The sequence below is a fragment of the Asterias rubens genome, chromosome 15 (assembly GCF_902459465.1).
Source record: "Asterias rubens chromosome 15, eAstRub1.3, whole genome shotgun sequence".
NCBI classification, from domain to species: domain Eukaryota; kingdom Metazoa; phylum Echinodermata; class Asteroidea; order Forcipulatida; family Asteriidae; genus Asterias; species Asterias rubens.
Genome location: NC_047076.1, coordinates 12,313,253 through 12,341,077, shown reverse-complemented (window position 1 = coordinate 12,341,077; position 27,825 = coordinate 12,313,253). Strand labels below are relative to the sequence as shown.

General features: G+C 41.2%; 2 protein-coding genes across 4 annotated transcripts in view; one reads left to right on the top strand and one right to left on the bottom strand.

The window, feature by feature from the left end:
* The window catches only part of LOC117300414 (major facilitator superfamily domain-containing protein 6-like), a 65,812-nt gene extending 64,376 nt beyond the window's left edge, over window positions 1–1,436 (top strand). For all 3 annotated transcript variants that reach the window (XM_033784202.1, XM_033784201.1, XM_033784203.1), the window contains one exon: window positions 1,057–1,436. In XM_033784202.1, the coding sequence (XP_033640093.1) occupies window positions 1,057–1,325 (269 nt within the window). In that variant the 3' untranslated portion in view covers window positions 1,326–1,436. The remainder of the gene's footprint in view (window positions 1–1,056) is intronic.
* A 5,751-nt stretch (window positions 1,437–7,187) lies between these two features.
* Window positions 7,188–27,825, bottom strand: part of LOC117300281 (sacsin-like) — a 27,986-nt gene continuing 7,348 nt past the window's right edge. Inside the window, exons 2-6 of the mRNA XM_033784015.1 lie at window positions 24,487–24,559; window positions 23,542–23,630; window positions 22,745–23,003; window positions 7,946–22,078; window positions 7,188–7,647 (exon numbers count right to left, since the gene is read on the bottom strand). Of these exons, the coding sequence (XP_033639906.1) occupies window positions 9,099–22,078; window positions 22,745–23,003; window positions 23,542–23,630; window positions 24,487–24,505 (13,347 nt within the window). The 5' untranslated portion in view covers window positions 24,506–24,559 and the 3' untranslated portion in view covers window positions 7,188–7,647; window positions 7,946–9,098. The remainder of the gene's footprint in view (window positions 7,648–7,945; window positions 22,079–22,744; window positions 23,004–23,541; window positions 23,631–24,486; window positions 24,560–27,825) is intronic.

Genomic DNA, 27,825 nt, shown 5'->3' with positions numbered 1-27,825 from the left:
TTCTTGAATACGGTAATAAAAACAAAAATATTCGTGTTTTTTTCATGTCTTCAAAAGTAAGTGGATTTTGTAATTTTGTCTTCTTCACCTAATCACGATGATTAGGTTGATTGTAGCTCATATAGTGCATTGTGCCTAGTGGATCAATCTGAGTAATACAGACACACACAACCACACGATCAAAGTGACTGATGTCAACCACTCAAAGTCAACCATGTTTACCAACTGGTAACATTCCCTGCTTGCCTGAGTTGAGGCTATTTGCACTGTATGCCGTGCGCTCTATTAGTCGCAAAGCGCATCCCATACAGGATCACGAAGTATGTATTTGAACAGCAGGTGCACTATCATTCTCACTCAAAGACAATTTCCTATTTTTTCCCAATTTTTTTTCTTGAGTATCAAAATTGACAAAGGCTCTTGACTTGCTCATTATAAGGCAAGGCTTTCATAATGGTATTTTGTCTATGTATATTTGGTTTGCGGTAACACCATGTGTGTATCTACTTGCCAGGTAGAGTTGTTTTTAGAGAACTGTCTTGCTTTATTCTACTGCCGCGGAGTAGATAATCGGAGATTCGGGAGACTTCTCAGTTCTGAAAAGAACTGTCCTGCTTTTGAACTATTACCAGGGCGGATGGTATAGAAAATAGACTGGACTACTACTTTAGCTTATAGGATCGTAATTAACTGTACTGCCGCGGAGTCAGTGCTGAAATTGGTCTCAACGTTTCCTCTAGCTTGCTCTGGTCATCGTCCTGAAATTGGTCTCAACGTTTCGACTAGCTTGCTCGAGTCATCGTCAGGAGATGATGACGATGACTAGAGCAAGCTAGTCAAAACGTCTTTGACAGTTCACTTTAAACTTTCCTATGAGCAAGTTTTGTAATTTAACATCGTTTGCTTCTGTCTATTAGGTTTGAGTGCTGCTATAGTCGAGTACACATTGGGCGCCGCCGTCTTCGATGTTAAACTTTCATAATATGAGCAATTTTGTGCCATCAAAATAATGAAACCTTTACATACAATTGATATACCTGTTGCTTCTGTCTTTAGGTATGAGTGCTGCTATAGTGGAGTACACATTGGGCGCCATCTTTGCTGACGAAACACTCATCTCCTACTCGTGCTCACTACAGGGGTCGTTCCTCCTCGCCTACTACGCCGTCGGCTTCGGAATGGGGAGCATCTTGGGCGGGGTGGTCATCGACGCTCTGGGTGCCGTCAAATCCTTCTTCGTGGTTTCTCTGATCTCACTGATTCTGTCAGTTCTGTTTCTGATCATAAGGTCGATCCGGTACGGGTATGACAGACTTCAAGATTAATGTTTCTCGTGTAAATTACTGAATTATTAGGTAGGTTTAAAGGGTGTATGTACTTTTTGTAGGACAAAAAAACACAATGTCCACAGATTTACACTAAACTTACACAGTTTGGAGATAATGATAGTAGAAAGCTTCCGTGAAAATATAACGTGCTGAGGTGCTGTAGTTTTGGGGTAATGAGTAAGACAATGTCATGAAAATAATTTTCGTCTCGTGAGACGAAAATCATTTTTAGCATTTATAACGTTTTTTCATTATATTGTTTTACTAATTTCTCAAAAACTACAGCACCCCAGTAAGTAATATTTGAAGGGAAGCTTTCCACTATCATTATCTTCCAACCCTTTAAGTTTGTGTAAATCTATGGACATTTTAAAAAAGTACCCAAATCCTTTAAAATGAACTTTATTGTTAATAACTGAGATGCAACGACATGTTCGTGTACCTTTTCGTTTTGGCAGAGCACCGGAAATGTATCAGGGGTTAAGACTAGTCTTTTCTCGAGTTAAGACGAGTTACTCATCTTAACTTTTATGGACTAGTTTTAAGTTTGTCATAACTCATAGGACTAGTCCTAGAGTGAAATCGACCCCAGGTAACTAATTAAAATAATTTGCTTAATATAAATGAGAGCCAGGAATTTTTGTTTGTTACTTAATGTTTGACATTTTGATTGTCTTGCCGGGCGTGCAAACTAATAGTGTAACTATAATCAACTTACTGTAATCGCTCGTAACATTCCATTTTGATTTCGTAGAGCAACTTTTTTGTGCAGCTGCGAGAGGATTGCGATAACACCAAGTGAATATCTCTTTTGAGTAGTGTTGGTTCTGAAAATAACCTGTGGTTAACGATTCAACGTTTCGATCAGTATGCTCTGATGGTCTTCAGGAGAAGATCAGTGCAAGACGCTACTCAAAAGAGATATTCACATGGTGTTACTGCAAACCTCTCTCTGTTATCATTCCACCATGCAAAGTTTCAAATCCTACTTATTTAAGTTAGGCTACAGGTAATTTAAAGAATGTGCGTCATTCTAGAAATGAGAGTCATGAAAGTCGATTATTTAATGTTTGGTAATATTGAGAGTGTGTTGCCGGACATGCAAAAAATACTCAACTAAATACGAAGTTTCTTTACACACGGCCACTATTAGTTAGACTACGCAGAGCAGCTTGTAGTGTATTAGGTAATTAAAAGAATGTACTTCCTTTATCGAAATGAAAGTCAGGAGAGTCGATTTGTGATGTAATGTATATATATGGCGCCTGACCGGACGAGCAACTTTTTTAGGTCAGATTTTGTTCAGGGTTCCGGTTCCCGTGGGTCCTTAACACCCGTAAAAGAGGAGGGATCCGGGATCCGTTTTAGTCAGATGAATCCAGGTGTTCTCACCATTCACTGTGTGGCGGTTCAATGCGGAATTTTTGGGACGCTTGGTGGCAGCAGATTTACCAGATAAGATCCATTGTTCTCGCTAATGTGCGCACGCTCTGAATTAAGCACACAATGGAATTTGCCCGGTAAGTCTGCTGCCACCTAGCATTCCAAAGTCTCCCATTGAATAATGCAAACTTTTTTTCAAACCCCTTAGAGTTGAAAATGTAGTTTAGGTCAATGTGGTTAGAGTTTCACTTCAGAGACTGTTATTTACAATTAATTCACAACACTTTTCACTTTTAAAACATGAGAATTAGAAAAAGGCATCATCGTTTAATTAGCAGTACACTTTAGAAACGGTCTTTTTCACATTTTCAAATAGACCATAACGCGTGGCGTGTCCGAGTAAGGATAAGAACACAGGACTCAAGCCCTTTGTGTTTCTAATCAGCAGAGTGTGGGTTCAAGTCCCAGTCGTGACACTTGTGTCCTTAAGCATGCAAGAGACTTGACAATTGTTACTGCGTCCTTAGCCTGGGACGTAAAGCTGTTGGTCCCGTGTGTTGTGTATAATGCACTTAAAAGATCGCAGGCGTGTATCGTAACGAGAAGGGGTTCGCCCGTGTGTTTCTGTTTTGATTGGTTGCATATTGCGCCACAGCACCTTGTTAAAACCATTACATAAGGTATTTGATAAGGTTGACACATTACTACGATACTAGGTTCGAGTGTGTTTGTATACACCCAAACCAAACAGTGTACTCATTGGGGTGATTTAGCTGCACGTTCCGCGTGAACGTGAACGTAAATGGGACGTGAACGTCAGTAAACTGTGTCGTTAAAATCTCACGTTTTTAGCATACGTGAGGTAGCATTTTCACGTCAGGTACGTACGTGCGCGCAGACGTCATACGTGAGCATGCAATAACCCCAAAGTGGCGACGTCACCCAGAAACAACATAATTTTCTGACGTTCACGTTTTTTCTCGCGTAACGGACAAGAAACCTCGCTATTGTGTGTCCACCCTTGCTCAAAAAAGTCACTGGTACTATAAAGGAATAGGGGTCGATTTCACAAAGAGGTGGGACTAGTCATAACTTAGGACTAGTCCTAGGAGGTATACAAATTGCATGGATAGTTCTAAGTTAGGACGAGTAACTGGTCCTAACTCGAGATAAGACTAGTCCTAACTCTTTGTGAAATCCACCCAAGGTCTCATACTTCAAAAATGTAGCTCCACATACCTGGCATTGAAACATACTGAGCGCTTCATACGCCAAACAGATGTGATAAAGCGATAATAAGAACTCGGTATTTTTTTTAAATTAGAGTTAAAGACATAATAGTTAGTTAGCACGCGTAGCTAGAGTTTTAAAAGACTACGTTGCCTTGGATCGGACGAGGTGGTCCATAAAAAGCGTCTGTAACCTCTTTTTATAAAATGCATATGGTTGGAAAGATTTTTTTAAAGTAGAATATAATGGTCCACACAAATTTGCCGCGACATTGCGATGTTTTTCTTTTACTTTGCGAACTCACACGATTGGCCATTTATGGGAGTCAAAATTTTGACTCCCATAAATGGCCGAGGTAAAAGGAAAACCGTGCAATTTCGAGGCATGTTTGTGTGGATCATTGTATTCTACTTTTACAACATCTTTCTACCCAGTACCCGTATGCATTTTATAACAAACGGTTTAATACAAACGCTTTTCAAGGACCAACTCGATGATTTAAGGCAACGGGCTCCTTTAACCTTTCGAAGTCAATGCAGATCAATCGAATTTCATGCAGAACTAAATGTCTCAGAAAAAACTTAAAGTAAAGAGTAACATGTATAGTTAGGCTAAACAGTACAGAAAATTGTAACAGGAGTTCAGTTGAAACATAATAATTCCGGAAAAGCCAAAGATGGAACAATCCGTCGTGTGATTTTTGAATTATGAATTCAAGGTATGAATTATATATAGTTCTATCTGAAATATTGTTCAGGTTTAATATTCGATAAATACATTTTAACAGTGTTTCTGCTCGGGTAAACTTTAGAAGAAATCAAAGGTTTAAATGGAAATGAAAATAATAACTCGAAATGTATATTTTTTGGTGAAACTAGACAACTTGTACAATGATTAATATAGGATGTCTACCAACATCAAACAACATAAATTAGTTAAATAATTAAATGAACACAAACAAAAACAAAAAGGTGTGCCCTTTAGGTTTTAAACGTATGGACCATTATGTTCGACATACCGTTATGTACGACAGTCGATGAAATAGTGTGCCTTGCATTGTACTTCGACACCAACCATAATGCCCTACATGAATTCTGTGTCATGTGGGATTTTGTGGTGGCCCCACCCCAGTTAGTAAAAGATAGAGGGCGCTATCACGGACTAGACGTCTACACAAGTCGCCGTTTTGGGTGGGGTCTCCTCCACACTGGCACTCTCTTAATGTCAAAGAGTGAAAATGTCACTCTCATGTCCGAGTGGTATCACTTTCACTCTTTTGAGAGTGAAAGTCAATCTGTGTCACTCTTTTTGAGTAAAATTGGAACCAACTTCACTCTTAATCGAGTTGAAAGTACCCGTCTTTCACTCTACAAAGAGTTGTCCGCCATATGGTCCTTTGCAAGAGAGGTATGGCAGACAAAACGACTGTTTTTTCTATATTTTACATTAAGAGAGCTTACCATGGAGCATGGATGAAGAAATTCCTTTGCCTATGGTGGAAGAAATTCCTGTGGGAAGAAATTCCTTCCTCCATGCATGGATGAAGGAGTTCCCTCTTAACATGCCGTGTCGAACACACAATAGATGGAATGCACATTCTCTCATTGATCGCCGTCTTTGATGACAATGGAACTGAGTACAATAGCATTGCAAGCGTGCACTTATCAACAGTGTTTGAGTCCAGGGCAGGGAGTGTGTTTGGTGTACGGGCATTGTCACATACGAGGCGACTTTTACTGCCAAAGTGGAAGGCAACCAACTGCAGCGCATGCTACACGATAGCACGTGAGTAATCTTTCCAAAATTGTCTTACATACGATCTACAAGAAAAATTAACATTGAAATGTGAATGGCTTCTCTTCTTGGAGTCTGCGTGAAACTGATTAACTGTTAATTGCCTCGTGTGATATGGCCCTATCTAAAGACATAATGGTGTGTAGCAAACGTACCGTCAAATGCAAACGTTTTAGTGTGCATTTGGGGACGAGGTTGTTTTAAAATATGGACTTGTTCTCATGCGTACGACTAAAACCTCTGTACTGATTAAGTCATGGTTTGTTTACTGCATTGCTTATAAGTGCTGTTACTGAATGGTACTGCAATTCCTAGACTGTGACGACATCAGTATTAAGGTATATTGTGTATTAGATTATTTAGATCTAAAAAACTATTAATAAAAACAAAAACATTACTAATTTGAAAAATTAGATTTTATTTTTATATAAAACTTTAACAGTAATACTTTTTAAATGTGTATAGAACTAATATTTGGCGTAAGTGTCGAAATTGTTTGTTGATTGTCATTACGGTTATTATATTATATTGTAGTTGAATTTACACCATTCAATATTAGTTACTGGAATATGCTGTATGCATTTGATGGTTAGGGCAATGCTGTATAAGTAACTCAGCTTTTAAAGATGGAGTTTATGAAACAAACTCGCTGCACTGAATCAATAAGTAACTGGGATCTGCTGATATGCATTTTGATGGTTAGAGCAATGCTGTAAAAGTAACCTGGCCTGTACTGCTGGAGTTCGTGAATCAAACTCGCTATACTGAACCAATAAGTAACTGGGATCTGCTGATATGCATTTTGATGGTTAGAGCAATGCTGTAAAAGTAACCTGGCCTGTACTGCTGGAGTTCGTGAATCAAACTCGCTATACTGAATCAATAAGTAACTGGGATCTGCTGATATGCATTTTGATGGTTAGGGCAATGCTGTAAAAGTAACCTGGCCTGTACTGCTGGAGTTCGTGAATCAAACTCGCTATACTTAACCAATAAGTAACTGGGATCTGCTGATATGCATTTTGAAGGTTAGAGCAATGCTGTAAAAGTAACCTGGCCTGTACTGCTGGAGTTCATGAATCAAACTCGCTATACTGAACCAATAAGTAACTGGGATCTGCTGATATGCATTTTGAAGGTTAGAGCAATGCTGTAATAAAGTAACCTGGCATTTATTGTCGGGAAACACAAATTCAATGTGTACTGACTCAATAAGTAACCGAAATATAATTTTGACAATAATTGTAAAAAGAAAACAATCGTATTGGCTAAAGCAGAGGTAGAAGTAGACTAATTTCTACCTCCATGATTAAAGACACTGGACACGTTTGGTAGATGTCAAAGACCTGTACCAGCCAAACTATGCATAAAAAACTGCAAACAATTGGTCATCGAGTTTGCAAAATTGAAAGAAAAAAGTCTTGTTTGCTTTCAGATGCATAACAAAACGGCTTCAGCTGAAGTATTTTATTATTTCAGGGAGAAATTACCTCTTTCTCAAAACTACATGATTGATTTTAAAGGGGAACATTTCTCACAAAATTAGTTTTACATTGCAAACAAGTTGTTATGCTAGCATTTATTTTGAGTAATAACCAATGACAGTCGATGCCTTTAACAATGAGTCAAAAGAAAATAATCTTATTGGTTAACTAAATCTAAGGACGGCAATACATGCGTCCGTCATACGTCATACATCCACTAGTGCGCAAACCTTTATAATGAAAATACACGGCAATACATGCGCCCGCATACGTCATACGTCTACTAGTGCGCAAACCTTTATACTAAAAATCTACGGCAATACATGTACATGCGTCCGTCATACGTCTACTAGTGCGCAAACCTTTATAATGAAAATACACGGCAATACATGCGCCCGCATACGTCATACGTCAACTAGTGCGCAAACCTTTATAATAAAAATACACGGCAATACATGTACATGCGTCCGCATACGTCTACTAGTGCGCAAACCTTTATAATAAAAATACACGACAATACATGCGTCCGTCATACGTCATACATCCACTAGTGCACAAACCTTTATAACGAAAATACACGGCAATACATGCGCACAAACTTTTATAATAAAAATACACGGCAATACATGCGTCCGTCATACGTCTACTAGTGCGCAAACCTTTATAATAAAAATACACGGCAATACATCCGTCCGTCATACGTCATACATCCACTAGTGCGCAAACCTTTATAATGAAAATACACGGCAATACATGCGTCCGCATACGTCATACGTCTACTAGTGCGCAAACCTTTATAATAAAAATACACGGCAATACATGCGTCCGTCATACGTCATACATCCACTAGTGCGCAAACCTTTGTATTGAAAATACACGGCAATACATGCGTCCGCATACGTCATACGTCTACTAGTGCGCAAACCTTTATAATAAAAATAAAGCATTGAACCGATTTAGAATTATCGTTGAAATTGTTATTCAATAACTGCATAGCCGCTTGAAACTAATAGTGTTAAAATACAAAATGATGAAGCAAATCAAGTCAAATCAAATCAAATCATCCACCTAATGTTCCGGTACTCGTACGTTTTGCGTTACAAGCAATGTATAAGGCTCCATATTAAACAATTATTATCAGTTACTACACTCTACAAAAAAAGTTCAGGTTAACACAATAGCAACTGCACGTAGTATATATGTACACAGGTAGTCAATACAACTATCCACGTACTGCAGATCAACAAAAAACACTTAGTACCAACATAAAATCTGTATGAAAACCCGATCACAAAGTACCAAACACTTACTAATCAGATCAAAAATAGTAAAAACTGACATTTTATACAATTGAAAGGTACATAACCATCACCAAACACCACAAAGCAACCAATATGAATAACTGTTGTTTCATTTAAAGCAATTTTCACAACGTGTATTACAATATAAACCTCTATATCGGTCATGATTAGCTAACGACGACAGCAAAAAAACATCACTACACTCAAAAACTACTTATAATTATAACCGTGCTTGGTGATAGAACTAAACTTAAGGCAAATCTACACAAAACAGAAAAAGGAACAGGAAACACATTGACGCTTTCCAAAATGTCAAAGTTTATTGTCACGCAAAATATGCTGCGTAGCTCTTGTATAAACTAAACCAAAGATCTCCACCATTCACTTCATTTGAATGGTAAAGGTAGATCATTACCTGAATCAGTCCACGACCTTGCGAACGGGTTTAGATCGTTAGTTTAACCGGTAAAAGACCGATTGTAGACCAATAATAAGACCAGTTTTAGAAGGCTAATGAAACCGGTTATAAACTGTTAGAGAAACTGGTTTTTGAGTAAGTGAACTTGATCAAAAAGCTGTTAAACTCTTACTCCAATTATTGTCCTCACAATATTCAGTAACTCCTCGCATACTTTTAGTACGTCTACTGCATTGATGCCTTCATAGACTTCCCGACTGGTCCTTGAAAACTGTGGGTAGCGTGGCTTGTTAAACTGACAGTGAAGAGTTTCTAACTCGCTTGCTTTATCTACGAGCTGGCTTGATTCGCAACGGATTGCTCCGGCCAAGGAGACCAATTCATGAGTGACTAAATCAGCTTCTCCGTTCAGCCCGAACTGGGCTGCTTTAAGAGCTACTTCTGCCGCCTGGTGAGCCTGAAAGACTACCCACTGAATGTGACCAGGGACAAGTCGGTTGGTTTGCTGAGCATTCTCGAAGTGTTCCTCGGCTTGCCGGAACCACAGTCGGGCCTTCCGTGGATCAGGCCTATCCCTGGAGAATGAAGGTGGGACAAAGGTACCCCTTGAGCGATTCCTTCTTGGTCTTCTTCGCCCGTGTCCGTACCAGCGTCTGAAGTAATCACGTTGATACTCGCCGTCACGCCTGGCTTCGGATGCCCAGGTTGGGAAGTTCTCACTGAAATTAGATCCGGACTCGCGTCTCTTTATTTCTGCCTGGAGAAATTTGAATGCCTCTGTGGTACGTTCCTCCTGTCCACGGTTCTTATCAGGATGCCATCTCAGGAAGAGACGACGAACGACCTTTTTACGGTCTCCCTCTTCGAGGTTGAATGCTTCCTCTACTTCTTGTCGAATCTGCTCTCTGTCTTTCTTCATAATCTCCTCTAAAGTTGCATCTGCATAGGTTGGAAGTGTTTCAGGTTCTTCAGGTGCGCTGGGTGCTTCAGGCCCACACTCTCCTGTGTATGGAACGGTCGACAGGTTAGGTTCTGGCTCTTTAGGGGTCAGGAACTTATACAATGCTATTACGCTAACGATGAGATTCTTGTCTTCCCCGATGTCTATCTTGAACTTTCGAGATAAGGATGTCTCCCCCTCACTCTGGTCAATTTCCTCTACAATTCTTGCAAAGATGATCTCCGTAGTCGTGTCATAAGCGATGTTTCTTTCGTACCCGACGATCTCGTCCTGGCTGAAACGGTTGTACGGGTCTTGGTCAAGGAAGTGCCGAATGTCAGACGGAACAATAGTTCCTAGTTTATAGTGCTCCTCCCAAGTATCTTCTCTGGCGATGTCACCCTCTTCATACTCTGGGATGTTCGATTCAGAAAGCTTCTTGTTCATGTCGCTTAGATGTTTCGAGTCCAAGGCACTCTGCAGGTAACTCGCGTGTGTAGGGTCCAGAAGATCACCAAGAAGAAGGTTGCAGCTGTCTGCGACCTGCTTGAATGTGTGACTTGTATGATGCATCGAAGGCAGGTCACGATGTTCCAGGTGAATCGTTTTGGTGCCTTTTTCGAAGAATGCTTGACTCGTGTGTGACTGAGCAATCTCGAGTATCCCGTTTGCATTATACCATCCCGTATGGAGTTGAACCTTACAGGAGAGATTGCTGAAATTCTGCAAGGCTTTGATTTTGTCTATTGTAGAGTCAGGTGGTGTGACGCCTTCCATCTGGTGCCTTACAAGTCGAAGCAAGACTCTTGTCAGCTCTTCTGAGGACAGAATCCGCTTGATGTGTTCCAAGTATTCGCAGTTTTGCCCTGCGAGGCAGTCTTTGTTAGTCTCCCACGGCTTCTCCTGCATCTGTTCGCCAAAATTCTTCGGGCGATATTTAACAGGAAGGAGTTCAATTAGACGGACTTCATCAAACATTGCCAATTCACACTTGCTGAGCTGAATAAGAAATTCAATGTCAGTAGATTTTCCTTTAAAATGGTCCCTTAAGTTTGGAGTTGCATACAGAAGGTCTGTGGAGTTTCTCAAGATGAGTGTCGTGCTGGGTAAGTACAGTACTGAGACTGACAGCTGATCCCGTGTTTTTGAGTGAAGCAAGTTGAATATATCCTTTACTGCTAAACATGCAACTCGCAGTTCATTTGGGCCCAGACGATTATCACCACATCTTGCCTTGAGAGTGGATAACACTCCCGCAAGTTGATCTAAGGAGCAAGTCTGTCGCGCCCCGAGAAGTTTCAGAACGTTCTCAACTTCAAGCAAGTCTCTTGGTGTTTTGTACAAGTATGGATGAAAACTCCGTGCATGCTCTTCGATCATGTCAAATACCAACTGCTCTGCTCTGACAAACACGTGTCCTTCCTCAACCGGACAAATTGAGACAGACTGCAGACAGTTTTGTATCTCCTCTCGCTTCTCACTCTTAAAGAACTCTGCTTGCTGACCGTTTTTATTCTGTTTCTTCCACTCATTTTCTTCAGTCTTCAGGAACTGTTCTAAGAACTTCAAGATGCTTTTGCAAACATCGTGTGCCGTTTTAACCCTCCTCTTCTTCTCATCATCATTTTCCGAGACTTTATCAACCACATTTTGGGCATGTGACAGCACTAGTTCAAGAACATCGTCCACAATACCAAGGTAATCGTGGCTTGTTTTGCATTCACATTTCTTTTCCCTGCTGTGACACGGCTGTCCGTTTTTGCAGTTGCATCTCTCTTCACATTTACACTCTTCGTTTTTGCATCTGCATTTTTTTTCGCATGAGCACATCTCTCCGTTTTGGCACTTCCCTTTATTTTTACAAGAACAACAACCATGTTTGTTGTCACATTTGCATTTCCGTTCACAATGACACATCTTTACGTTACTGACTTCTGCATAGGGTGGTAGCAACATAGCAGTAGACCACACACATTTCTTGTGTCGATATGGAACTGCTTGTCGAAAACAGATGAAAGGACGCCTGAATTTGTTCTGAATCCCAGTTCCGGGGAATGTGGGGTAAATCTCGACATATTGTTTATCAATCTCAAAAGAAGCGATGAACTGTATGTTTGAAATCTTTAGCAGAAACTCTCCGTCAACTATAAAGTCTCTTGAATATCCAGACAAACTGTCACCAATTAGTGTGATAAGTAGTTCTGATATGACTTGGAGGGCTTTGAGGTCTTCCTTTTCAGAAATTCCCCTGGCCTTTGTCTCTACATTTTTAGCAAACTCGATGAACATCTCCTGTGTCACCTTATGGACTAGCCCTATCTCTTTCAGCAATTTCTCCACCTCTTTCATGGATTCAGGAAGCAGTTTGCTTGGGGAAACACATTTGCTGAATATGGTTACTGATGGATCATAGAAGCAGGCAGCTGTTAAGAAGCACCCTTCTCGGTCTTTGTCTGGTATACATGGAATGTCGGTGAGACTGTGAATAATGTCACGTCGTTCTTCCTTTGAAGCAGTGCCTAGCACATTGTCCTGCACATTCTTCAGATGCTTAACTCGAGCTTCTGGCTTTAGCAAATGAAAACTCGGTAAAATGTACCGAAGATAAATGTCAGCACTTGTGATGTCGGTGATCCCGAGGTGCTCATAAATCTTTTTCAAATTATAGCGGGGCTTTAGAAAAACACACTTCTTGTAAGGCATCCAAGTGTCAGATTCAACCATCTCATTCTCGTCAAAGGCTCTAGTATGGCAGCTGTCATAACGTGTTAGGTTGATTGTTGTGTCATCATGAATGACAAATATCGAAAGCGTTTTGATACACTGACAGCTGTCATCTTCCAACATGTCACATCCCTCCTGAAAATACTCAAGTAGGAGTGTACTATGAGACACTGATAGATTCCCTACCTCAAAACCATGTTCCAACATAAACTGTATTACATGTGTGATGCTCGTCTGTTTGTTTGGCAGTGCTAGATGGTTAAGAAGCAAAATGTTAAGATCGAGTGAAAGCCTTTGCAAGGGTTCTTGTTGGGTCATGCTTTGCCATTTAACCTCGGGGAGATGTAGATTTTGCAATACATTTACTTGTTCAAATCTGTGGTCAGAGTCATTGAAGCTGTCTAAGAACACAACGGTTTTCGACAATGAAGGTGGAACCAGCTTATCTGATTTCGTTGGGAACACAGGCCAAGCAGATAAAGGCTCCAGGCACGTCGATACATTAGCCTCAGTAACCTCACTACATATGAAAGTCCACAAATCCCTCAGCCAAGTTTCAGATGGATGTCCATTTTGCTCTGGTGTCCAGTCAACATACTTATTGCAACCTTTCCAGTCAGCTGGTAGGACGTCTCCCAAATGATGGGCCAGTTGTGTGATGTTAAACTTCTTGAATACTCCACAGGAGAACGCCTGGTTCTCAGTTTTAGCTTCTGGTTGATCAGTACCTGCAGCCTTGTCCTCGAACCACTTGTTGAAGAGATCAACCAACTCATCTTTCAGAAATTTGTCTTGAAGGCTTGGAAGCACCTTAGAATACTCTGTAAGATAGATGCTATCTTCATTTGAGAGGCTTCTCAGGGTTCCTGCGTTCGATAGACAGAATGGTAAGCCATCGAGTTCGTGTGGATCGGAGATTCCTTTCAGGCAGTATTTCAGTACAACCAGAAATGTCTCATAATCACTGAAGGTAGTATCTGCTAATTTAGACGGCGTCCATGCTCTTCTTAGGTGTTTTAGAACCACTGCTGGAGACACATATTCAATGTTGACATCGCTAGCCTGAAATGCCTGGCCCAGCTCAGGAGAACTTTTCAACAGCTGCATGCCATCTTTCTGCAAGAAGCACCTTAACTTAGAGATATCGTCACCAAGTTGTTCTACTTTTTGTAACTTTTTGTCATCAGCTTCCAAGTTATCAAAGACTGCTGAACTTTGTTCTGTAATTGGGCCATGCCAAATGACAGTCCAACCACCTTCTTCTGGACAAACCACGGGTAACACCTCCAAGTTGTTCTTCTCGATATAACGTAGAGTCTCCTTGGCAAGTACCTTCCATTCTCCCTGAAGCTTATCTAAATCTGTCGGAAAGAGCTCGTTGTAAATTCCGATTTCTTGATCGATAGGATGGCTGGAAAATTTCTCACCGAGCAGACTTCTTCCTGCATGTTCAATTAGCTTAGCATAAGCCGGTGCAATCACATGAGTCACTAACAGAAAATTCCATCTATGAATAAAACCGTCATCTGTTTTGTCACCATCTCCTTTTACAAATTCGTTACCTTTAAGAAGGTTACTCCTAGACGAATCCAGTTCAAACATTCCATTGACATGAACTGGTAAACCGGTTTGTAAAGGTAATGGGAGGAAACAGTACGCCTTGTACTTCTTCTGAGAAATTCCCTGAGGAAGTTGGCAAGCCGTCTTACTTACAGGAGCTGCCACTCCACCTCTGGGTAAAGGTCTCTTCGAACTTGAGGTACTTGACAGGACCTGCGCATCATCTAGTGGACTTTCAAATCCCAACATCTGTGACACAAGCCATTCCTGCACATGATGTTTTGAGTCCTTAATCACGAGGTTGTAAACACTCGACTTAGATGTGATTGTATCACAAGGGTCATCTTTGAGCCTCTGTAGGTGTGCTGTTAGCTCAGTGCGCTCTAACTCAGACTCTGGTAGTGATGACGTTACAGTGTAGGTCTCACACAGCTTCTTTGTCTCTTCATCAATGCTTGAAACGCTTATCTTCTGGAGGTTATTCAAAAATAGGAGTGCTTCGAGTGCCATTTCTTTAAGATCCTTGAGTAATTGTTTGACCCTCCATGACTTGAAACACTCTTTAGATATATCAGATGGAGAGTTACGAAGCGGGAATCGGAAGAGTGTGCCCTCCTTGTCGTTGAACTCTTCAAGATCCTCCAGGTATCCAGTTAACATATCGTGGAACTGCTCCCGAAATCCCTCACTTGTTGAAAACATCCTTCCGGGGGAAGATTCTTCCACACCAGGAATGCATTTTAGAAGCGGGTCAAACACACAGAGTTTGTCCTTGTTCGTCAGGAAACTTGGACAATCTGTGAGCTGGTAGACAGCATTGAAACCTATGCCGAAACGTCCAGTTGTTGTGACGTCACTTCCTTTGCCACCAATCCCAACCTTCTGAATGCCTTTAATGTCTGTGTCAGTGAACGATTTGTTGTTGTACACGCACAATGCTGGAACACCTTGGGTGGCTGCCCAAGCTTCCCCGAGCCCAATTCCGCCATGACTTCGGTGATCATAAACAAAATGAATTTCTGTCGATCCAGCATCGTCAGCGTTCTGAAGCAGCTCTTTGAATACATCAGACACATTTGGGTAGTCTTTTAGAATGCTATGCAATCGGTCTGTCAACTTCTCCTTTTGGCCAAAATCTCTCTCAAACCCAATAGAGGAGGAGCAACACGCAACCTGCCTTTCTGTTACCGTCACAATACCTAACAGCTTAGCTCTATCATGTGGTATATCACCATGGGTGTGTACAAGGGGTTTGCCATCCAGTAGTTTATGGTCTTTCCCGGGCATGTCGTTGAAGGTAAGTTCTTTCGTTTGACGTAGAATGTTGTTCTGGTCCAGCACAAACATTTCGTCATCTTCAGACACTATTTCCGTAATGTCATCATTGTTGCTAGGATTGCCAAGCCATTCTGATAATTCCGTTACCAAGACCTTGGCTGTTTCGAGATCCTGTTCAATGACGGGCGATTCTTGATACTTCTCGTGCAGAATCTGTAGATTTTGAACAAAATCTGTCTTTCCGAAACTCATTCTAACTCCACAGAGCTTAAGCAAAGTCTTATAGGGTGAAAGCTCATCAGGAACTCGCATCAGGTAGGTTTGACATTCGCTTTTAAAGTAAAAGGCAACCTGTTTGATGTCTTGAAAACTGCCTTTACAAAACACCAACCTCATTTTTTGAAGCTCTTCCACAAAGGCCTCGTACCCCTTCTTCACAGAGCCTTCCTCCCCAACAATTTCTCCTTGCAGGAAAGAGTATATTTTAACAACCATGGCGGATGTTCTCTGTTGATTATGTTCTGGTTGCTCAATGAGCGTTTCCAACTGCCGTATCACATCCTTGACTCTTACAGTCTTGTCTTTCAAGCCAAGGAATCGTTTGTTTGTCTTGTCCAATGCTTCGGTGCCTAGTACCTCTTCATTTAGTATAGGTTGTACAGATCCAAGTATGTCCGCATGTTTGGAACTATATAGTTCCGATGCAGACGTAAACTCTTCACCACATGAGTACCACTGAGATGGGTATCCGTCAGGCTTCGGTAGGACAGGAAGTAAATCTGCTTTCAATATCACATCCTTCTGTTCAGAGCTCGGTTCTTCATTTTGTAGAAGTTTTCTACCAATCAGTTTCAGTAAGATTTTACTTCTTCCCAAGGGATTCCTTCCACGGCAAATTGATTTTGCACAGTCACATATATCTTCCCATTGCAGGTCATCGACAGCCATTCCAAGCTCTTTTAAGGAGAGCAGATGGGAGGGTTTTCTGTATGCCTCTCCATGTGGAAATCTACCATTATCTTCGCTGAAGAGCTGTCCAATTTCCTCTGTGGGGTTAACTAGCTGTCCAGGTTTGGCCAATTCTTCACCTTTTGGAGATGTTGGTATGCATTCTGTATCTCTCAAGAGGTTGTCATAGCTGGTCTGGTTTTCCGCCCCAAGACGAAGGTCCAAGACATGGAGAATCAACTTGTTTCGATGATTTTGCTCTAAGCAGCCGTTGTCCTCTGTTTGGAGTTTTTCCAACAGAGGGAAAAATACCTCACGCAAAAATCGATCAACACTGTACGTGTTTTTTGTGAATGCGTCGTCTCTACAACTAAGCTCATTACTGCAAGCATGCTCCATACTGTTGACAACATCCTCGTTCACCTCCACAAATAATCTTTGTGACGAACTGTGCGTATTCAAGATAGCAACAATACTGTCTCTTACATCGGTTTTGCAAGATGAATCTGTGACGAAGAAGCACTCCTCCACTGATAGCCATTTTGTGCCGGCATGAAACAATTTGGGCACACTGTCACACCTTATTCTCCGATAGAACTCCCGAACCAACGGATGAAAATCACTGTGACAGTTTTCCCAAACAGGCCACAGACACTGGAAGTCAGTCGCATCGATGTCCTGTTGGCTGAGCTTTGTGAGGTCTTCCAGGAGGTTCATAAGTGCTTGGCAAAGTACATCCTTCATCATCCGTTCATTCCAAAGGCCCTCAGTGAAGCCTCGACTATGTGAAGAGTTGCTCCAAAGCTGTCGACGATTCGGCTGTAGGAGGAAACTGCCGTTGACATGGAAAGGTAGACCTGTGTGTACGTCTAACGGTAGAAAGCTAAACACTTCACCTTCTGTTTGTTTAGGTGTTAAACCACCCTTCTCGAAGTTTAACCTTGCAGCGACCCCACCACACGGCAAGACGCCATGTTTTTTACCTTCGTCGCTGGAAGCCAACTCATCGATCTGGTCTCTTCTTGACATACAGGAGCTGATTATGAAATGTTTGGCTATCTTATTCAGTCTGGTTTTACCACTCGTTTTAGACGGACGTGCTTCTCTTGTTACTTTAACAATCATTGTTGTCGATGGACTTGTGGTAGAACTTGGTGAATTCAAAGCATTGGTTGTCGCCTTCAAGATACTGCGTTCGTTTATCAAATTGCCTTCTGGATTACAAATTGACCGGGGCATCTTTTTATCTTCACATCTGGAGACCTTTACAGACAGAACTGTTTCTATATTTTCCACATTATCCGATTTGAGTTCCAGCACCTTGACTGAAGTCACGTTTTGAGTAAACAGTAGTAGTGTCTCTGCAGATTCCTTCAATAAGTCTATTAAAGGCTGTGTCTCATTCTGTGAGTCGAAGCTGCTGTCTGAAAGTTGATTCGGCTTGCCATCATTCACCTCGGCACTTGTGCGAAGTGGTAACCTAAACAGAGTGTGCGGATATGACTCTGTTGTCTGGTCTAGTTTGCAACCAAATATACCATTGTAAGGATGAAACTGGTTCGGGTAATGCCCGATGGTCCGTCTATGTTCCTCCTTTGTCAGATCTAGCTTTATACCTGGCTGTTGGGGTCGAATACGGTCACCCAAATGGGTAGCCCTAGGGTCGCAAATTAGTATGTATGGTCCACTGACTACACTGGGCATATCTGTTATGTGATAGACTGACGTGAAACCCAATCCGAACCGCCCTACTTTGTCTAGCTGCAGCTTCTTGCTTTGAGCTGCTATAGAGCAAATATTTTGAATGTCCTCTTTTGAGAAGAAAGCATCGTTGTATGCCCAGATAGCAGGGCCATGACATGCTTTCATATTCTCACTGAGAAGGTCACTTGAAGTGTTTTTGTTTCCTCGCCAATCGATCAGAAACTTGACTTCATTTGCTCCAGCGTCGTCAGCATTCTGGATAAGCTCTTTGAAGACGTCTTCTCTTTTGTACATTTCAAGGTTTCGCCTGATGGCATTTGCAGTAGACTCACTTGGCCCTGCAATCTCATAACTTCGGTCAAGTGCCTGATCTACGGGAGCAATCTCATGGCTGAGCGGTCGTAACCCTAACCGCTTAGCAACAGCATTCGATATGGACTCATGAATGACCCCATTCAAATCAACAGGGGACAGCTGCGCTGCCAGTCTTTCGTCATCAACATACAGGGATTCCGAAGCCCCCCTCATGCAGAAAGGCACTTGCGTGGAGGTCCTGCAAGGCACCAAAATCTCAGGTAAGTGGCCAAACTGTTCAAGATTGACAATGTACTTGAGAATGTTGCTCACAAGAGTCAGGTCCCCTTTGTAATCTTCCTGCCTAATCTGTTCTCTTTCATATTTTTGATGGACATTTGTCAGAACTCTGCACAGTTCATCTTCTTGGTAGGTCTGTCGTACACCAATACTCGACAGAAGGCTTCCATACTTCTCCTTGTGCTCTGTCGGAACTGTGTGAAGATAGGGTACCAGACTGACTCCAAGAGCTCCTTTATCAATGGCTATTTTGTCAAGTGGTGCAAATCCAGAGCCGTGCCAAACCAAGGGCTGGTTGGTGCTGATGTGCTTTTCAGCTGCTAGCTTCAGATCAGTTCCTGACACCTGGTTAAGGAACTCGTAAATTGCAGACACGGCGAGAGCAGTCACATTGCTGTCGTCTTTCTTGGAGTTGTAATTCTTTGACAAGTTGCTTAGCTGATGTACGACGTTTTGGACATTGTTTGGGTTGGTTGGCTCAAGTTCTACTGTGAGACTGAAGGCGTTAATCAGCTCATCCTTGATTCCTGGTAGCTTGAGTAGAGGTAGCACGGAACCTTGCAACAGGTTTGTATCAAACAGACCCAAAGAGTTTGGGGAGTAGAGTTGGTTGGATTTACCACACCATCCAGCCGAGCAGGGGTACTGGGCTGCTGGTGGGCTAGATACACAAGGAACCCAACGAAGCTTAATGAGTAACCCACTCAGTGGCTGATTGCTTACGAAGTCTGATAAGAGTTCGCAATGAGAATTGATGTACTCTAGAAGGACCTGTCCTCTTCTAACATCCGCAAGCCCGAATGCTCGAACACTGGAAAGCTCCTTCGCAATGTTCCAAATATCCACCGAGCTTATGTCATCCTCACTCTTCAGGCCAACTTCTTTCAATCTCTGAATCATGCGTCCTTTTGAATACGCAGGTGAGGGGAACACATCCATTTCCCCCAATAGGGTCTTAAGGGTAGTGGTGGGTTCGAACAGTTCTCCTGGGCTCACGATTCTACCTCGTTTAGCAGTGGGAATAAACTTACAACCCTCAGCTAGATACCGATAAGACCCCTCCAAAACCCAATTCATGATCTTGACCTTAGTTTGGTCATCATAGTACCCAGTTTCCACACCAGGCAAAATATTGGCGGACAGAAAGTCTTCAGTGCTTTCTCTTTTGGCGCCTACTTTCAATGCTAGACTGTCCGAGTCATCTCCTAGGATCAGACGACAAATCTGCAATTTAGAAACTGGAATGCGGTAAAAGTCTTTTGGCACTGCCAAGGAGCAGCGGTCAACTGTTGTGTAGCCTATTCCCATGGCTTGTTGGCACCTGAAAATTGGTAAGTTCTTCAGGAGCTCTATTTGCCAACTGCTTGACCACCAGCAGCTTAACCAGTCGTGTTGATTCATGAGAAATCGAAACTCGTCCTTAACGACGCTTCCCATGCTCTGCAACTTCTTTGTAACGGCACACGCATTAACATTAAACTGTTCTAAAACTGACATAACTCCTTCAGGTGTTGGAGGCTTGATGAACTCACCCAGATCAGGGTGGTGAGTATCGCATGTTGGGCGTTTGTCTCGAATAACAACTGCCCCCAACGTCTCTAGCAACTTGCATATGTTTTTTGTCAAAGATCGATGGCCTTGTTCATCCTTTAACACCATTGAGCTCTTCGTCAGTCGGGCGATCCTATTGGGTGTCATGTAAATGAGTGGAATACCTTCGAAGAAACTTAGTGGTACTTGATTTTTGGTCAGCCATGTCCACAAACTAATCAGCCATTGAAGCGTAGGCTGTTGTTGTGTCCCTGGTGTCCAAGACAGTACTCTGTCTGTACTGTTGATCCAGTGTGCCGGCAATGTTTTACGTAATAGTGGCCCAACATGTTCACTAGTCAACAATCTTAATTGAGTGTGAGACTCTACTTCTGAGGTAGTCAGTGCATCTGGCAGGTCATCCACAGCAAAGTTGCTTGCTCCATTTGGAATAAGTGAACTTGGGTTTTCGTAAGTTTTTATGAAAACTTCCGCAGATGTCCCATTAAAGAAGATGAAAGTGCCATTTTGCAAGGGGAGGAGTTTCAGGCTGTGTAGGTCATCGATGATGTCATCGCTGATCACATACTTGAGAAGTTCTCGTTTCTCTGGTCGACTCAGAAAATCAAGTTGATTATCTCGGATTCGATTCCTCACGATGGCGGGGGTAACTTCCTGGTAGCCTATTCCTGCCCAATCAAGAGACTCCACAACATGACAAGGAAGTTGTGCCAGTGGGATTCCATGCGTTTTAGCAAACACTTTCGAAATAAGTCCACTATTTTCGGTATGATGGCAAACTTCAGATAACTTCATCCACTGACCACCATCTGTGTGAACAAACTTTTCGTCCTTCAGAAGGTTCAGGAGTTTCATGACACCATCTTTCCACTGCTTCTTGACTTCGTTGATCTTAGGCCAGGCCCTGTAGACATCTTTTGGGAGTATCTTGTCAGCCTTCTTTTCGCATTTCTCTATGGCCCTGAGGATCAATTTGGCATGTACCTCTGGATACACTTCATTGACAAGAAGCTGATTCCACTGAGCTTTCTTATCATAGCCAGACTCACTATCTGGCCACTTGATACCTCGCCGGTTATCTCCCAGACCGAAATATCCGTTGACGTGGACAGGCAGACCAGATTGTACGCTCTCCGGTAACGGCAGAAAGCAAAAGACGCGACCAGGTTTTTCTGTACCGTTGTCCATGTCCCCAGCTCCAGAAAGTTTGAAGGCCGCTCCCATCCAGGGCCTCAGTTTTAGATCATCGTCTTTAATAAGAGTCTGCAAGTTCGGAGAAGTGTCCGAGCTGGTGTTCACTGTGACGTACACACTGCTAATGGGAGTCGCTTTGTCTTTGTAACTTGCTTCAACATGTATGTCGGTTACAGCGGTAACGTCCCCCTTGATCATTTTGGCCCACAAGTTGTTTCGCTCTGCTCTTACTTGCACCTGTTTCGCCGATGGGATCTGGACTTGAAAGACCAGTTTTGGCGCTTTGCCATGGTCACGCTCATACACCTGGATGGTCTCGACATGTTTCATAAATAACAACGAGATCTCCGCATCACTGCGGAATGACTCGAGGAGATTTGTTACACGGCTCTTATCGTTGAAGACTGACTTGCTTAACTCGGATGGCTGTTTTCGAAACGGGAATCTGAAAATGGTGCCCTTGAAAGCACTCTCCCGGAACTTCTTGTCTGTACAATTAAATAAGTCCAAGAGATATGGTGAGAACTGACCTGGGTATTTATCTAAGATTTCTGGAGACGTCTCCCATCGCATTCCGCCATGTTTGAAGTTCTGTTCAAGTGGGTCAAGAAATCCAATGCTATTTCCACTCAGGACGCTCGGAAGATCTGAGAAGAGAAAAAAATAATTGATTGACTTGTTGCTTATTAAATCAGATTGTTATGAATGGTTGATCGATATTTAAACAGTGTAACCTCAGCGATGCAAGCAAACAGAACCACTCATTTGACACTATGCTTTTGATCATTCAAGCGAGTTATAACGATCTCCCCATCATTTTGTGTGTGAGATAAACAGTTGACGTTAAATGGACACGCGTTGCCTTGGATCGGGCGAGTTGATCTATGAAAAGTGTTTGAAACTATTTGTTATCAAATCAATATGGTTAGAAAGATTTTTAAAAGTATAGAATATATTGATCCACACAAACATATGCCTCGAAATTGCGTGGTTTGTCTTTTACTTTGCGAACTAACAAGGTCGGTCATTTTATGAAGCCAAAACTAACTCCCCTTGACTCCACTTCACTTCCCCCCCCCCAAATTGCATTACCCTTGGGGAATCGAAGTCACTGATATTTTAGACTGGACTATTCCACATAAGACTAAAGTGGGTCCCAGAGTTGTGTAGTGTAACTATGGGGGGGGGGCTGTTTTCTCTCATACAATTCGTGCACAAATTCTTTTGTACTCTGAATGTTTTTGTCAAAAATAAATAATGAGAAAAAAATAATATTAATAAGTGGTCCGCTTTCTACAGATCAATTGCCTCACCTGTCAGGTGGTAAACTGAAATGAAGCCAAGCCCGAATCGTCCAACTTTCATGACGTCATCAACCTTGCCACTTTGTTCCGGCTCCTGGATACTCTTCCAGTCCTCTTCTTTGAAGATGGCATCGTTGTAGGCGTACAGGGCAGGTCCCTGGAATTCCCTTAGTTCCGCCGAGCGCAGTCCATCGGAAGAATGCTCCGTTTTGTCGTGCAGGAAAATCACTTTCCTTGCTTTTGCATCATCTGCGTTTTGCAGAAGCTCCTGGAATTCAAATGAGAATCAATTTAGCTAATGTAGAATAGAAAACAAGAACTGTCTGATTGCTTATTGGGAGTGTAGGAGTTGTAATGTTGGAGACAAGGTGTGCACTAAAACCTAAACTCTACTTTCGTTACTTTAATATGTGACATTTGGTCAAGTCTCAACACATGGTGGCGCTATATAATAACATGAAGCTTGATCATAGATTATTACTGAGAGAACTCCCCAAAATGACCGACCGTGGTGTTAGTCGACAAGGTAAAAAGAAAACCACGCAATTTCGAGGCATATTTCTTGTGTAGATCAATGTATTCTACTTTTAATTTACAATATCTTTCTAACCATGCATTTTATAACAAACAGTTAAAAAACGCTTTTCAAAGACCAACTCGACCGATCCAAGGCAACGTGTTACTTTAAGAAGAGTGGTGTCAACTCATTTGCCTTGAAAACAATGTGTTAAAACAAACAACTTGATCTACAGAAGGTATTTATTAATTCATATATAATGAATTATTCAATTCAAAATAAAACAAACCTTAAGTATTTGTCCTCCTTCCGGATACTTCTCAAGAACCCTCTTCAGATAAACATAAAGGGGCGGGACCCTCTGCCCAAAAGCGGTTCCTGGAAGTTGCAAGAAAAAGCTCATTTAAAAGTCTATTACAAATGCAATGTCTACTGACAACAGACAACAAAGAACAGAGACTAGAGGGAGGCACCCGTCGATTTCACAAAACTCTTCCTAACTTTAGGATTAATCTGAATACAACTGAGTCTCAACCATGCACTGTAGCATGCAGACCTTAAAAGGTCTATGTAACTTTTGTAGGACAAAATACACAATGTCCTCAGATTTACACTAAACTGACAGTTTGAAGATAATGATAGTAGAAAGCTATTTTAATCATTTACAAACGGATTTTCATGACATTGTTTTACTCATTTCTCAAAAACTACAGCACCTCAGTAAGTAAGATTTGAAGGGAAGCTTTTCACTATCGTAATCTTCAAACCCTGTAAGTTTAATGTAAATCTATGGACATTTTGAAAAAGTACCCAAATCCTTTAAGATTGATCCTAAGTTAGGACGAGTTACTCGTCCTAAACTCGAGATAGGATTAATCCTAGCGTTCCGTGAAATCGGCTGCTGGTGTCCACGGGTTGTCCGCCGCAGTTTTCTCTTGTGCTGGTTTAATAAGGGAATTAAGTTCGGCTCGTCTGCATTATGTCATGCGCTGTTTACCATCAACAGCTTTCCATTGGTCATTTTACCAAAATATGTTTTTGTGCTAACAATTATTTTAAACAATTGTTACCAATGGTGCCCAGAACCATTGACATTGCCATAAACACTTCTAGACTGACGAGTTTACAGAGACTCCATAATAAACTAATAAAAACTGATGCAGTTTCGACAAGTCCTGGGATAGTGACTTGTTATAACTTTTTTAATCTTAGGCTAGTACAAATTCAAACTTACCACTGGTTTTGTCCGCCATTTTGTTTCTTTGCAATGCCGTATCTATTCCTCCATTGTGGACGTCTGTCTACTTCTATATTTCATCACACCAAAACGAATATAAAAACACAGTATTTTTAAAAGGCATAATACACTTGGGTTTAAATAACCCCATTTCTTTCTTATCTCTTCAGTCTCCTGACGAAGACTAAAGCAAGCTAGTCGAAATGTTGAGACCAATCTCAAGAACTGACTCCGCAGTAGTACAGTTAATTACGATCACAAAGCTTAAGTAGTAGTCCCAGCCAATGTTCTATACCTTCCGCCCGGGTAGTAGTTAAGGAGCAGGACAGTTCTTTTTAGAACTAAGAAGTCCCCCGAACAATCCGCAAAATCTACTCCACGGTAGTAGAGTATAGCAGACAGTTCTCTATAAGTACAAATTCTACCTAGCAGGTAGATACACACATGATGGTGTTGCCGCAAAACAAATAAAATCTATTGATACCCCAACCATGCAATGCCTCAAATTACATTACAGTGTGTGTAATTGTCAAAGAATATTAACCTAAGGATCATTACAGATAAGAAGAAAACAATTTTCGAATGTATTTTAAAATGCCCCTGTGTTTTTAATTCTTATAGATCTCATGTTGCTGTACTACAAACCATGTGGTATATTGGCCATCCTTTCCTTTCCCCCGCCCCCCCCCCCCCCTCAAAACCTCCGTAGGAGAAGATAAAAAGGTATAGATTTACATTTGTCTGTTTCCTAAATTGTGACATGCATCAGGAGATTAACTTGACAGTCATTTATTTTACTTTTTTGAACTCATCGGGGCGCTATAATACTTGTTTGTTTTCTCTCCTATAATGTTTTGTATATTATTTTTTCTTTTCGTTCTTTTTTTTCTTATTTTGCAATTTTACCTGTGCAATTAAAAGCAGTGGACACTATTGGTAATTACTCAAAATAATTAATAGCACTTTTAAACCTTTTCTGATTACTGGTAATGGGGAGGGTTTGATGGTATAAAACATTGTGAGAAACGGCTCCCTCTGAAGTAATGTAGTTTATGAGAAAGAAGTAATTTTCCACGAATTTGATTTCGAGACCTCAGATTTAGAATTTGAGGTCTCAAAATCAAGCATCTAAAAGCATAAGCTTCGTGTGACAAGGGTGTTTTTTCTTTCATTGTTATCTCGCAAACTCGACAACCGATTGAGCTCAAATTTTCACAGTTTTGATATTTTATGCAAACACATGCCATGACACGGCGAAACGCGCGGAAACAAAGGTGGGTTTTGCCGTTGTTTTCTCCCGACTCCGATGACCGATTGAGCCTAAATTTTCACAGGTTTGTTATTTGATATAGAAGTTGTGGTACACAAAGTGTGGGCTTTGGACAACACTGTTTACCGAAAGGGTCCAATGGCTTTAAAGGCAGTGGACACTATTGGTGGTTACTCAAAATAGTTATTGGCATAAAACCTTACTTGGTGACGAGTAATGGGGAGAGGTTGATAGTATAAAACATTGTGAGAAACAGCTCCCTCTGGAGTGCCATAGTTTTTGAGAAAGAAGTAATCTCCCACGAATTTGATTTCGAGACCTCAAGTTTAGAACTTGAGGTCTCGAAATCAACTATCTAAACGCACACAACTTCGTGTGACAAGGGTATTTTTTCACTCATTATTATCTCGCAAGTTCGATGACCGATTGAGCTCAAATGTTCACAGGCTTGTTATTTTATGCATTTGTTGAGATACACCAACTGTGAAGGCTAGTCTTTGACAATTACCAATAGTGTCCACTGCCTTTAACTTAATCAACTCTGTGTTGTTCCTTGTACGTGTGTCCCAATATAAATAATCATAATGGGCTCAAAATCGAAGTTGAACGAAAAGAAAAACCGAGAGAAAAAAAAACACGGATGGTTATTAAGGAACTTCGAATAAAGGAACTTTGAACAAATTAGAGAAATATCATTTTCAATATTGCTTTTGGTTTTTACAGAACTCGAATAAACTTCTTCGAAGAAGTCTACAGAAGTCTCTAAGATATTAAAATGACTGTGACAGGAGTATAAACGTGCCCCTTCTTTTTTGGGTTCAATCAAGTTTCTTCCTATTAACTAACTATTTTGTAGATCGAGCGCCCTCAACGTCAGGCTTTCTGGTGCTCCCATAATTCCAATGAAGATAACTCTATAACATGTACTTGGATGGTCTTCATTCTTACAGGTAAATTTTCCCTTTTTTGTAGTATTTATTTCTATTTCTAAAGTTGTTGAAGTTTATTTTCTAAGCTTGTCATTCATTAGACATGCATTTGAGAAAATAATGTCATTAGAGTCTGCCATTTTATGCTCTTAGTTTGGTTAAAGTTTTGTAAACATTGCCGATGTCAATAGTATTCCAAGATGGCGCGGCCCACAGAGCGGTGGCGGGAACAGCAAACGTAATTAAGTCGTTTTCTTTTATGAAGTGTTTTGATTAGATTATTCATTATTTTGCTCTCGTGTAGTCATTTTCAAATTATTATTTATTTATTTTAAAAGTAACCTTGATATGATTTAAATTGTAAAGTATTTAAGTTATGCCATACTTCCTTTGAAGACGGATCTAAAAAAAAAAATAAAAAAAAAAATAAAAAAAGGCACATCAATTGTCTTCATTCTTACATATAATACAACAAAAGACCATACTAAGGCCGTGTCCGAAACGGCGACTTCGGCTACAGCTACGGCTAGATCGCCCGCGTCTGCCTATTCTTCAACACTGGTAGACGCGCTGATCTAGACGTAGCTGTAGCCGAAGTCGTAGTTTCGGACACGGCCTAATCCTACAAACCGAAATTGGTAGCGCCCTCTGTTGACAAAATGTCAAAACTGCGGTGACTTTGCGCATAATCATAGGCACTGAAGACAACGCAGTAAATGGTGCGCTATGCTTGCTCAACATTTGCCTACTTTAATCAATGTGACATTTATTAGAAATAAACATTTTTATTCTTAAAGTTTACAATCGGATCGAGTGGTAATAGTATTGGTCTTTTCGCTACCTTCGGATTAATTCGGGTAATTTCCCCGCACCTCAAATAGGGCTAGCCAATTATTTTTGGAAAACATCTCAATTACTGGTAACCAATAAACTCAAATAATTGAGACAAAAGTTGAGCATGTTAAGAAGTCACTTCTATAATTATAAGTAACAGTTGTTGGGACAATGTACTAACAAATATTAGTCCAAGATTAATTGGCCATTTCAAGCATTGACGTACGCTAATGGATATTCCACAAGGGTTTTAAAGGCATAGGCACACCTGGTAATATTGTCAAAGACCAGTGTTCCCACTAA